Here is a 12,893-nt window from a genome sequence, read left to right on the forward strand (position 1 = left end):
ACTACCTCTCAAATAAGAAAAGAAAAAGAAAACCTTTTTAATACAGTTAAAAATAAGTTTCTTAACCATCCAAACTTTGCTTTGGTAGATTTTCTTGTCATTTATTTAAAGTTAAGCAATCACATGCACATGGTTAAAAACAATACATCGGGGGCCGTCGCCGTGGCTCAACAGGCTAATCCTCCGCCTTGCGGCGCCAGCACACCAGGTTCTAGTCCCGGTCGGGGCACCGGATTCTATCCCGGTTGCCCCTCTTCCAGGCCAGCTCTCTGCCATGGCCCTGGAGTGCAGTGGAGGATGGCCCAAATCCTTGGGCCCTGCACTCGCATGGGAGACCAGGAGAAGCACCTGGCTCCTGGCTTCGGATCAGCGTGATGCGCCGGCCGCGGCGGCCACTGGAGGGTGAACCAACAGCAAAAAGGAAGACCTTTCTCTCTCTCTCTCTCTCTCTCTCTCTCTCTCTCTCTCACTATCCACTCTGTCAAAAAAAACAAAAAACAAAAAAAAAACATCGGGGCTGGCATGGTGTAGTGGATAAAGCCCCCACCTACAACACCGGCAATCCATATGAGCACTGGTTCCAGTCCTAGCAGCTCCCCTTCTGTTATACCCAAAACATCCTATTCCCACCAATTAAGACCACTAGGAGCCGAGGCTGATGCAAATGCAAGAGTTTTACTTCAAACTCGAGCTTGGTCCAACGTCTGCACCGGGCATAGCCGGACTGGATCAGCAGCCCCTACAGTAAGGTCATTAGGGTTTTTATACAGTTGAACATACAAGTTCGGCTATCTAGTATGATAGGCTCATGTTCTAAATTCATAGTTGTCCTACAATTGGCTACTATTCAAGCGAGTAAGCAGTTTGCTTTTGTTTTTGTTTTTTCTCTTTCTCTTCTAAGTTCAGCATAGGGTCCATTCTTCCTGGCAAGTACTTAGCCAGTGAGTTCAGCATAGGGTCAGGGTTCTTGGTATTATTTTACACAAGTATCCCATAGGCCTGGCCACCTGGTCTTTATCTTGTTGGTTCAGCTATCCGGTCTTTTTTTTTTTTTTTTTTTTTTTTTTTTTTTTTTTTTTTTGACAGGCAGAGTTAGACAGTGAGAGAGAGAGACAGAGACAAAGGTCTTCCTTTACCATTGGTGGTTCACCCTCCAATGGCCACCGCAGCCAGCGCGCTACAGCTGATCCGAAGGCAGGAGCCAGGTGCTTCTCCTGGTCTCCCATGGGGTGCAGGGCCCAAGCACTTGGGCCATCCTCCACTGCACTCCCAGGCCACAGCAGAGAGCTGGCCTGGAAGAGGGGCAACCAGGACAGAATCCAGCGCCCCGACCGGGACTAGAACCCGGGGTGCCGGCACCACAGGCGCAGGATTATTGAGGCACGGCGCCAGCCCAGCCATCCAGTCTTTTGAACTAGTTCCCGGGATTTGAACAAAACTCAAAGGTAAGGGGAGGCTTGTTATTATAAGATGTTAATTTTCAACATGACTGAGTTTAAGTTTAACTCCTTCCCTTCAACATGTCTGGGGAAGTAGTGGAAGATGGCCCAAGTGCTTAGGCCCCTACATCCACATGGGAGACCTGGGTGAAGCTCCTGGCTTCAGCCTGGCCCAGTACAAACGTTTGAGGCCATTTGGGAGTGAACCAGTGGATAGAAGAGCTTTCTCTGACTGCCTTTCAAATAAATTATATATTATTTATTTATACACACACACACCAGAGGCAGCAGTTTCCCACCCCATTCTCCAGTCTCCAGAGGTAACTAATTTCTTAAAAATATTTATTTGATAGAAAGTTGCAGAGAAAGATTTTCCACCCACTGGCTCACTCCCCAAATGACTACAACAGCCAGGCTGAAGCCAGTAGCCTCTTCTGAGTCTCCTACATGGGTGCAGGGGCCCAAGCACTTGAGCCATCTTCAGCTGCTCTTCCCAGACCATTAACAGGGAGCTGGATTGGAAGCAGAGCAGCTGGGTCTTGAACCGGTACCCACATGAGATGCCAGCACTGCAGACAGCAACTTAACCCACTAGGCCACAACACTGGCCCCCACAAGTAATTTTTTTTAATTCTTTTTTTCTAGTGGTTAACTTTATTCCTCTAAATAATACTATGTGTATATGATGCTGGGAAGGGCCAGTATCTGGAACAAGAGGCTACAGTTTGGGGGTTCTTTGGTCTGGCACTGAGCTACCTCCTCTGTGGACACCCGGTGCACACACTGCGATGCCCTTGTCGGGGAGACATGGGGGGTGTGCTTGCAGTCTCATGAAGGGCGTTCTCGTTGCCTAGGTTATGTGTTGTTGGCAGCCAGAGGGGTGGAATGTTGCAGCCTCTGTATGTTTTAGATACCTAGCAATGGAGCTCACATTAACTCTTAAGGCTGTTCAGTTACCTTGAACTATTTCTACCAGAAAGGCTGGATAAATGTTCCCCTCACCGCACCTGCAATTGCCAGTTTTTACAGTGAGGGGCTGAGGTAATAGTCACCTCCAGTGAATGATTTCTTTCTGTGAGCATTGTTATATAGACTCAAGGATATTTTTTTGTATGTTCACTGTGATCCAGTCATGATAGTTGCTATTTTTGATGCTCAGATTATCCCAAGTGTGATGTCTAAGTTACTTGTCTTGTCCAGACCTGAAATCTTTTAGTGGAAAAAAGTACTTAGAAAACAAAACCTGGGGGCCAGGGCTGATCCCTGCTCCTGGGGTGGTATGGCTATTCAGAGGCAGAAAATGTATTCTGACAACGAGGGGTGGTTGTTCGGTGCGGCAGTTACGCTGCTGTTTGGAACACCCGCGTCCCATATCAGTGCCTGGGTGTGAGTCCTGGCTGTATTCCCGGTTCTTGCTTCCTGCTCCTGCATACCCTGGGTGGCCGCGGGTGATGGCTGAAGTAGTTGACTTTTGCCACCCATGTGGGAGATGTGGATTGAGTTCCTGGCTCCTGGATAGAGATCATATCTCCACCAGTGCCGCAGCTCAATAGGCTAACCTTCCGCCTGCAGCGCTGGCATACCAGGTTTTAGTCCCGGTCAGGGCACTGGATTCTGTCCTGGTTGCTCCTCTTCCAGTCCAGCTCTCTGCTGTGGCCTGGGAGTGCAGTGGAGGATGGCCCAAGTCCTTGGGCCCTGCACCAGGAGGAAACACCTGGCTCCTGGCTTCAGATCAGCGCTGTGTGCTGGCCGCAGCGGCCATTTGGGGGGTGAACCAACGGAAAAGGAAGATCTTTCTCTCCCTCTCTCTCTCTCTCTCTCTCTCTCTCTCTCACACTGTCCACTCTGCCTGTCAAAAAAAAAAATTCATATTTCTCCCTCTCCTTTTGAAATAAACAATTGATTAAATGATGAATATGGTATTTCCAGTTTGAATTTTATATCACAGGGCTTTTACTTTACCTGTCTGATTTTGTGTTTGGTTCCTAATAATAGTAATATAATTCCTTAGTTACTTTATTAAATGATATGTATTAAATAATATAAAAAATACAAGTTCTATAATAAGTGTACTGAATGAAGTTTAAATTTTCATAGTTGTTTTTGTCCACCGGAAAAAATGTCCTACACAAGTATATTGTGTAGGATGAAAGTGCAGAGTGTATTGAGTTCATGGGAGCTTGAAGTCCTTCTCCGGTGGTTATGTTATCCATCTGAGGTACAGACAGGTCCACTTGGTTGGTTTCCAACTTTCAGGTTTCCCTTTCTCCCCCGGTTGCATCCCACCTTACTCTTGGGAGACGCGGGATGACAGCCCTGTGGTGAGGTGTCTGCTGTGGGGCTCCGTTTCAGAAGGCAGCCCTTTGAGGCCCCCCGGAGTCCAGCGAGAGAAATAAGCTAGGGTTTTATTTGGTAGAGGAGTGGTCTCCGTCCAGGCTCTGCTTGACGCTCCGGGTCCTCTTGGACACTCCAAAGTCCTCTTGGCTAGCCGGGCGCCTCCTGGGGCTTCCGGTGGAGCCAGCTCAGTTGTAGACATTACTCTTCCTCTCACAGTGCCGCTGATGGATGACCTGGGGTTCTGCTGGGAAATTCTGTGCAGGCTTCTCAAAGGAGTAGTTACGGTCCCAGTGATGGGACCACCTTCTGAGATGACCTCCCCATAACCAAGTAAGGCTGCCTGGCAGATGGGAAGGACAGGAAACGGCCTGCACAGGCTGCATCCTGCTCTGCCCCCTGGCACACCTGCCATTCTTTCAACAAATACTCAACACCTAGCAGGCAGGCTTCCTCTTGGGACTGGGAGGAGAATGGAGCTCCCCTTCTCTGGGGAAGAGGCCCTCTAAGAGAGAGGTCCCTGGGGAGACAAGGACATTGCAGGCAGAGTGAGCAGCATATCAGAAAGCGTAAGGCGGCCCAGCACGGGAACCTGGGAGAGAGGAGAGGCAGCTCAAGTGCGGTCTCCAAAGTGAGGCCTGAAGTCCCTAGAACGTGGGAACTAGTAATGGCACAGGAATGAAGGTCTGTGGACTGCAGAAGTCCCTTACCTGGTCACAGGTGTGCAAGGCGTACAACAGAGCCACGAATCACAAGGATGGATATTGACCGTGTTTTCCCAGCCATCATTCCTGGATGTACTTGTGGAAGGAGAGACTGATCACCAGGACCCGCAAAGATGGAAGAGGGTGTCGACCTGAAGCCCATCCGTGACCACCCACAGCCACGTCCTCCTCGTCTCCCTTTTGCTTCCTGGTTCCCTCACCTTGTCTTTCTTCTCTTTGCTTCCACCAGCAAAATCTGAAAAGGCATGAGGAATTGGATTTCAGTCATTTCACACAACAGCCTCCAAGCTTAAGTAAGCCTTGGGGTTTCCCTTATATTAAGCAAAAAGCTCTTTGGAGTCCTCACTGTCATCCTCCTATGCTGGCCACCCTCAGTGACATACCCAGGGTTTCTTGGCTTCTGGACCAAGTTCTGTTCATGCAGTGCTTGCCTGAACCACTCCAGACTGGATGGATTCAGTGGGAGCAGCAGCAGCTGGGTGCCAGGCTCCTGAGCACCGGCAGTCTCAGGGTACCGAATGCGTATGCTGGTCCTGTTTCCCACATCTGTCTCAAAACCTAGGACAGGAACCTGATTCGTCTTGGAAAGGAGAGTGGCTTCGTCGTTAGGAAAAGGAAGAGGATTTGGCCTGATCTTCCTCATCTCCGCTTCCTACCCTGCACCCACCTCAGGACCATGTCATGTTGGTTAATTCTAAAGCCGAGGCCGGAGCCCTGCAGTGAGCTTGAGTTTCCCACCACTGCACAGGTCAGACAACGGAACACGACACGACCCAGGGGGTGTCTTGGAGATGCATCGTTCAGCTGCTGCGTCTCAACCTCCTGCTCTGACTGGACTCTACGAAGTTCCTAGACGACCAGGAAGACTAAATGTAGCGGCTTAGCCCAGCTGCCTGTAGAATAAGGTTAGAGGCCGGCGCCGGGGCTCACTAGGCTAATCCTCCGCCTGCGGCTCCGGCACCCCGGGTTCTAGTCCTGGTCGGGGTGCCGGATTCTGTCCTGGTTGCTCCTCTTCCAGTCCAGCTCTCTGCTGTGGCCTGGGAGTGCAGTGGAGGATGGCCCAAGTGCTTGGCCCCTGCACCCCATGGGAGACCAGGAGAAGCACCTGGCTCCAGGCTTCAGATCAGCGCGGTGTGCCAGCCACAGCGTGCCAGCCACAGTGGCCATTGGAGGGTGAACCAATGGTAAAAGGAAGACCTTTCTCTCTGTCTCTCTGTCTGTCTCTCACTGTCTACTCTGCCTGTCAAAAAAAAAAAAAAAAAGAATAAGGTTAGAGCCCAATGCCATGAGAGAGAGAGAGAGAGAGAGAGAGAGATGGCCAAGCTATGGGGCTGGGGCATGGACTGGACAGAGCCCAAGAATGTGCACTGACCAGCCACGATATCAGAGCTTCAGGGGACATGGAGTCTTCTCACTGCAGGGGCTCAATAGCCCTTTCATAACGGCTGTCAAACCGCTTGGGCTCGCCAGGCATGTGGAGGCAGGCAGAGCACAGGCAGAGGCCGGGAAGGCAACCACACTCTTCTCCGGAACAGGGGCAGCGTGCTGGGGATATTCTGTCTGTGTCACGGAGACTGCTGAGGCTGGGTTTCTGGGCCAGGAGGGAGATCGTCAGCCACAACAATCACACAAGCAGAACCAGGCCCGGATTCCAGCGCTGAGTCTTCATCTCGGGCCCCGACGATAGTGGATAGTAGATCAGCTCTGACATTTAGCACTGGAATGAGGAGAGGCTGCAGCCACAGACACCCCGCACACCCTCCCTTGTGCCAGTGGCTTCCATCCCTCTCCTATCCCTCAACACCTCATCTCTGGCCTCCCTACTGAGCTACAGAATGCAAGGAAGGGAGAGGCGACACTTCTCGTGTCCTGTGGTCTCCTCGAGGAGAGAGGTGCCCAATGGGGCCTACTGCAGCAGGTGTATCAGGGCCCTCATCACAGAGCCTGCACGGTGACCTCCTGCACGCAGGCTTGCAGGCAGGGCCCCCTGCATCACTTTGGCAATCAGCTCAGAGCCCAGAGGACAAGGGAGGCTTGGAAGTCCATCAAGGGGACAGGAGGGCGAGGAGGGACAGGACATGTGAGCAGAAGGCAGAGAGGACCAAGGAGAGACCACATGAAACATCTTGGGTCAGAGAGAATTTCTCATATTAATGCAAGTGAAGAGTTGATACATTCAACCCTTAACACCTCCCAGGGGCCAGTGCTGTGGTGCAGCGGGTTAAAGCCCCAGCCTGCAACATTGGCATCCCATATGGGCACCGGTTCAAGTCCCAGCTGCTCCACTTCCGATCCAGCTCTCTGCTGTGGCCTGGGAAAGCAGTAGAGGATGGCCCAAGTCCTTGTGCCCCTGCACCCATGTAGGAGACCCGGAGGAGGCTCCTGCCCCTGGCTTCGGATCGGCCCAGCTCTGACTGTTGTGGCCATTTGGGGAGTGAACCAGTGGATGGAAGACCTTTCTCTATCTGTCACTCTGTCTTTCAAAATAAATAAAAATAAATTAAAAAAAAAAAAAAACTCCCAGAGTTTGACCTTCTTTTCTTTTTGAGAATTGTTACCAAACTGATTGTGTAAAGTTTTTTAAATTTATTTATTTTTGACAGGCAGAGTGGACAGTGAGAGAAAGAGACAGAGAGAAAGGTTTTCCTTTTCCGTTAGTTCACCCCCCAATGGCCACTGCGGCCGGCGTGCTACGGCCGGTGCACCACGCTGATCCAAAGCCAGGAGCCAGGTGCTTCTCCTGGTCTCCCATGCGGGTGCAGGGGCCAAGCACTTGGGCCATCCTCCACTGCACTCCCTGGCCACAGCAGAGAGCTGGCCTGGAAGAGGAGCAACAGGGACAGAATCCGGCACCCCGACCTGTACTAGAACCCTGGGTGCCAGCACTGCAGGCAGAGGATTAGCCTAGGGAGCCACGGCACCGGCCATAAATTGTTTTTTAAATCATGTAGTTCAGATATAGTTTTGTTGTTTAATAGGAATTTTCTTTTTTAAATTTTTAGTTATTTTATTTATTTGAAAGGCAAACACACACCAGAGAAGAGAGGGAGAGCAATAGACAGATCTCTCATCTTCTCGTTCATTCCCCTAGAGCCTGCAACAGTTGGAACTGGGCTAGGCTGAAGCCAGGAGCTGGAAACTCCATCGAGGTCTCCCACATGGATGTCAGAGACCCCAGTACCTAGTCCATCATCTGCGGCCTCCCACGGTGTACATCAGCAGGAAGTTAGAATTGGGTGCAGAATTTCAACTCAAAGCCAGGCTCTCCAATATGGATGGGAGTATCCCAAGCAGGGTTTTAACTACTAGACCAAATGTCTGCCAAAGGCATTTTTTTTAAAAAGATTTATTTATTTATTTATTTATTTATTTGAATGGCAGAATTACAGCGAGGCAGAGGCAGAGGGAGAAAGAGGTCTTCCATCCGCTGGTTCGCTCCCCAGACGGCCACAACAGCTGAAGCTGCACCAATCTGAAGCCAGGAGCCAGGAGCTTCTTTCGGGTCTCCCACATGGGTGCAGGGGCCCAAGGACTTGGGCCATCCTCCACTGCCTTCCCAGGCCATAGCAGAAAGCTGGCCTGGAAGAGGGGCAACCGGGATAGAATCCGGCGCCCCAACCAGGACTAGAACCCAGTGTGCCAGCGCCGCAAGGCAGAGGATTAGCCTGTTGAGCCAAGGCACCGGCCCAAAGGCATTCTTTAAGTTTCTTTTTTTCTTTAAAGATTTTATTTATTTGAAAGGTAGAATTACGGAGTGGGAGAGGGGGATCTTCCATCATCTGGTTCACTCCCCAAGTGCCTGCAATTTCTAGGAACTGGGCCAGGCTGAAGCCAGGAGCCTGGAACTCCATCCAGATATCTCTCATGGGTGGCAGGGGCCAAGTGCTTGGGCCCCCTTCAGCTGCTTTCCCAGGTGCATTAGCAAAGAGCTGGATTGGAAGTGGAGCAGCCAAGATTTATGGGATGCTGGCATTGCAGGTGGTGGCTGTGCCACAGAGCCAGCCCCAATAAAATAAATGTTTAAAATAAGAAAATGGTTCTTGGGGCTCACCTAACCTTAATCCTAAACCTAACTCTGAACCTAGGTGGGAGACCTGGAAGAAGCTCCTGGCTCCTGGCTTCAGATTGGCACAGCTCCAGTCATTGCGGCCATCTGGGGAGTAAACCAGTGGATGGAAGACCTCTCTCTCTGTCTCTGTCTCTGAATCTGTCTCTCTTTCTCTGTCTCTCTCTCCAAGCCTCTGTCTCTGTGTAAATCTGCCATTCAAATAAATAAAATAAATCTGTTAAAGAAAAAGAAAAAAATCACCATCCAGCATGGGGGAAAGGAGAAGGCTTTCCTGTCTCATCTGAGAGGAAAAGAGCTCCCCCCGGGTTATGCATGGAGTTGGGTCTACATTTACACCTCCTGCACGACCCAAGGGAGTCAAGCACAGACGTTAAGGTAAAGATTGTCCTGAGACCTGGAAGTCAAGTCTGGCCCTTCCTTCCCATACACTGTGCTCAACAAAGAGAATGAGGCCAGGATTTTATTCAGTAGCAGGTGGATCTCCATACAATTTCCTCGTGCCCTCAAAGGCTTCACATCCTGCTGCTGCTGGTGGTGCAATGCCAAGACTCTCCTTCCTCCAGGCCCAGACGACAAGGGCCTGTGTAGACTCCGCCGGGCATTGTGTGTGGATGCTGAGTCTGCCTGCACACTCTCGCTTACGGGTGCCGTTCGCTTCTGCTCCATCCTACGCGTGGACCAAGTCTCCTTGGAGCTGTAAGTCGGATTATCATCCTCTCAGTAATGGGACCACTTTCTTTGCTGCACTGGTCTAGATCTAGAGGGGGCAAGGGAGCAACCTGGTAGATGAGAGAGGGATATTTGTGTCTGTAAGCCGAATCCTGTCGTCACCCCACCTCGCCACCTCATTCTACATCTGGTGTGACAGGTTGCTGCACAGAGCTGGGAGAATGGAGCTCACCCTCTCCAGGGAAGATGGGAGTCACCCTGGAGCCCATCACCTAGCTGTTCACTGTATTTGGGATAAGAGAGGATTCCCCCCAAGAGACAAGAGAAAGGAATTCCAGGCAGACCAAAGAGCCCATGAGAGGCATGAGGCAGCTGCCGTGTTTGGGGAACCCCGAGGAGCCCCCGCGAATGGGAGCTTGGGAGAGGGAAGCTGAGGGAGGGGTCAGATCATGCAAGGTCTTGAATGCCAGGCAGAGAATGTCAGGCTCTGCTGAAGGCACCGGGGAACAGAAGTTTTAAAGGAGGGAGGTACAAGAATCGTTCCTGCTCGGGCACAGGTATGCAAGGCACAGAGCACAGCTGGGAGCCCGGGGGTAGACGCTGGCGCTGTGTATCCAGCCAGCTGCTCTGGTTGTACCTGGGAAGAGGGAAGAGGGCTGCTGTGGGGCCCTTGCCGAAGTAGCCCCAGCCGCATCCTGTCCCTCCCCCACCCCGCACCTAGTCGTAGCTCACTTCCCCTCCACTAGGGAGCCAGACCGTCTTCCAAAACCTACGAAAGCAGGGCAGGGACACCAGGGAACTAGCACAGGTCTCCCTGGAGCCCCTGCTGACTTCGCCTGCAGTGACCTCACCTCACCCCCACCCTGAGTCTGCGTGAGGACACATCTGTCACTTCGTCACTCAGAGCATCTGAAATCCACACCAGAGGGGACCGCTCCAGCAGCTGCAGTGCCGGCTGCCCCCAGGAACCCTGGTCACTGGCATTGCAGGGACAATGAGCAGTCCTGTGGTTTGGGTCCTCACATCTGACTCAAAACCCTGGGCAGGAGTCACTTTAAACAGCAGCTCCATGCCGTCCCAGGCTCGCTGGCTGAATTATTGCCCTGGAAACAGCAGGAGGGAGTTTAGCCCAGGTATCTGTCCTGGGTAGGGGAGACCTGCAGCCAGGGGGTCAGGGGCTGAGAGGCAAGATGGGTGGTGCACTAAGCCAGGGCAGAGGGTAGAGGTTTGGGCTGTAACGCGGGAAACGAACAAGACTCGCGGAGTCTGGGGGATGGGAGTGGGCCCAGTGCTGACCCCTGATCAGCCACCAGACCACAGGGTCAGAGGTCGTATGCTCGTTTGTCCTTATCAGGTACCCCATAGTCTTCTTGTAGCAGCCATCAAACCAGTTCCATTCTCCGACTGTGTGGCAGCAGGAGGAGCAGTTTAAGGTCCCGGGAGGGCAGCCGCACTTCACTTCCCAAATTTGGACCAAGAGCAGTTGCAACGCCAGGGTACCAAGTCCATTTGTTTTTTCTGGAGTGTTGATTCAGGTGACAGATCCAGGTAAGGGGCCATTATCCACAAGGTAAGCACCCAAAAGACCCAGAGGACAAAAAGCTGCCAGCGCTTCATGTGTGGCCCAGGTAGCAGAATGGTTTCTCTGTCTGGAAGGACGAGGGGCTGAGGCCACAGAGTGTACTAGCCACCTCCTGTCCTGTTGGCCTCCTTGGCCCCACAGCCTTGCACTCCACACCTCTTCCTGGCCCCTCGGCTCCTGCTCCCTGTCCCTTTGCTCCCCTCCAAGGAGGGCCCTGGGTAAGCCCGTGATGGAAGATGCTAGATAGCCTGTGGGGGAAGGGTGTCCTGTGTCCTCCCTGCAGGAAGGCGGGCTCACAGTCCCTGGGGTCCTTGGTGTCATCCCAGTTGTATCACAGATGGCATCACAAGGCACATTGTGACCTCCCTCCTTGAGCCTGCCCACCAGCCTGTCCTCCACTGAACGTAAGATCCACGAGGTCGAGGACCAACCTCGTCCCACTTCTGTTGCTCTGCACCCCCAGCCTTAGCGTCATTACATGGGTATTTATGGACTAAACGAGCAGGGGCAGAGAGGGAACTTAGATGTGGGTTACCCTTCTCTGGTTGCACACCTTCAGTTCAGTCCTCTTCGGTTCTATTGGGCTGCGACTTGGATCTGAGGCACCGCACCTGAACAAGCCTGAGAGTGAACTCGCAGTTTTCCCCAGAAACTGATCCCTTCTCCGGACTTCCCTATCTCAGTCCTGGTCCCACCATTCCCCAGTTGCTAAAGCATAGTCTACATGTTGGTTCTGATTCTTCCTTCTCCTCTGATACCCACATCCATTTTTAAGTCCATTTGTTTCTCACATGGGATGCCAGTGTTATGGCGGCGGCTCAACGACTGTGCCACAACACCAGCCCTGATAATTATATTGTTTCTGGTCTACCCTGGAGCTGCCCTGGGAACTTAGGGTATAGTCCATCAAGATCCCTCTTGGAATAGAGATCTGTAGGAGCCGTCTCTCTCCCTCTATTACCCAAAGAATACATGAATCCACCCTCTGTTTTGACAAGAATCATAAGGCAGGTACTCTGTGGTCACGGGGGAGTTTGAGCTATCTTGATCTAAAAATACACCGTGAAACCACTTACTTCCTATTTATTTGATTGCAATAAAAAGTCACTTCCTTCCAAAGCCCATGTGGCATCTTACAAAATCATAGCACCCAGTACATGTTATTTTCTGGTATATTTCTAGTATATTTGGTATTCATAATCTACAAATGTATTTATATGGATTATGATGTGGCTAAAAAAAAAAGAAATAGAAAAAACAAGCCAGTAGATCACAGACACACGAGGTCCAATCCCCATCTCCCCACCCCAGCCCCAGCCCCACAAGGTTACAGCTCTTTTCAATGCCTTTACTTTCAACACCTGGAGATTCCTCACACTTTCTGAGTCCACTCTACATTTAACCGGGTACTTGCTATTCATTTCAAGATGTTTCTCAGAAGATTCCAGCATTGTCTGGGACTTGCTGGAATTACAACCTTCATCATTAATTTTTTCACTGGTCACTTTTTTTTTTTTAAGATTTATTTGAAAGTCAGACTTTTTTTTTAAATTTTTTTTGGACAGGGAGAGTGGACAGTGAGAGAGAGAGAGAGAGAGAGAGAGAGAGAAAGGTCTTCCTTTTCTGTTGGTTCACCCTCCAATGGCCGCCGCGGCCAACACACCACACTGATCCGAAGACAGGAGCCAGGCGCTTATCCTGGTCTCCATGGGGTGCAGGGCCCAAGCACTTGGGCCATCCTCCACTGCACTCCCGGGCCACAGCAGAGAGCTGGCCTGGAAGAGGGGCAACCAGGACAGAATCCGGCACCCCAACCGGGACTAAAACCCAGTGTTCCGGTGCCGCAAGGCGGAGGATTAGCCTGTTGAGCCACGGCGCCGGCTGAAAGTCAGACTTACACAGAAAAGGAATGAGAGGCAGAGAGGGAGAGAGGTCTTCCATCTGCTGGTTCACCCCCTAATTGGCCACAACAGCAGGAGCTGCGCCAATCTGAAGCCAGGAGCCAGAAGCTTCCCCAGGTCTCCTACATGGGTGCAGGGGCCCAAGAACTTAGGCCATATTCCATTGCCCTCCCA

At 51.6% G+C, this 12,893-nt stretch overlaps 1 protein-coding gene across 1 annotated transcript; it reads right to left on the minus strand.

Moving 5' to 3' along the window:
- Nucleotides 1–9,978: 9,978 nt before the first annotated feature.
- Nucleotides 9,979–10,853, minus strand: C10H20orf173 (chromosome 10 C20orf173 homolog). Its single transcript, XM_062202553.1, is given in 4 exon segments — nucleotides 9,979–10,005; nucleotides 10,129–10,265; nucleotides 10,533–10,692; nucleotides 10,695–10,853. Coding segments are annotated over 4 exon segments (483 nt in total).
- Between the last annotated feature and the right edge of the window lie 2,040 nt (nucleotides 10,854–12,893).

The sequence above is a fragment of the Lepus europaeus genome, chromosome 10, assembly GCF_033115175.1.
Source record: "Lepus europaeus isolate LE1 chromosome 10, mLepTim1.pri, whole genome shotgun sequence".
Classification (NCBI taxonomy): Eukaryota; Metazoa; Chordata; class Mammalia; order Lagomorpha; family Leporidae; genus Lepus; species Lepus europaeus.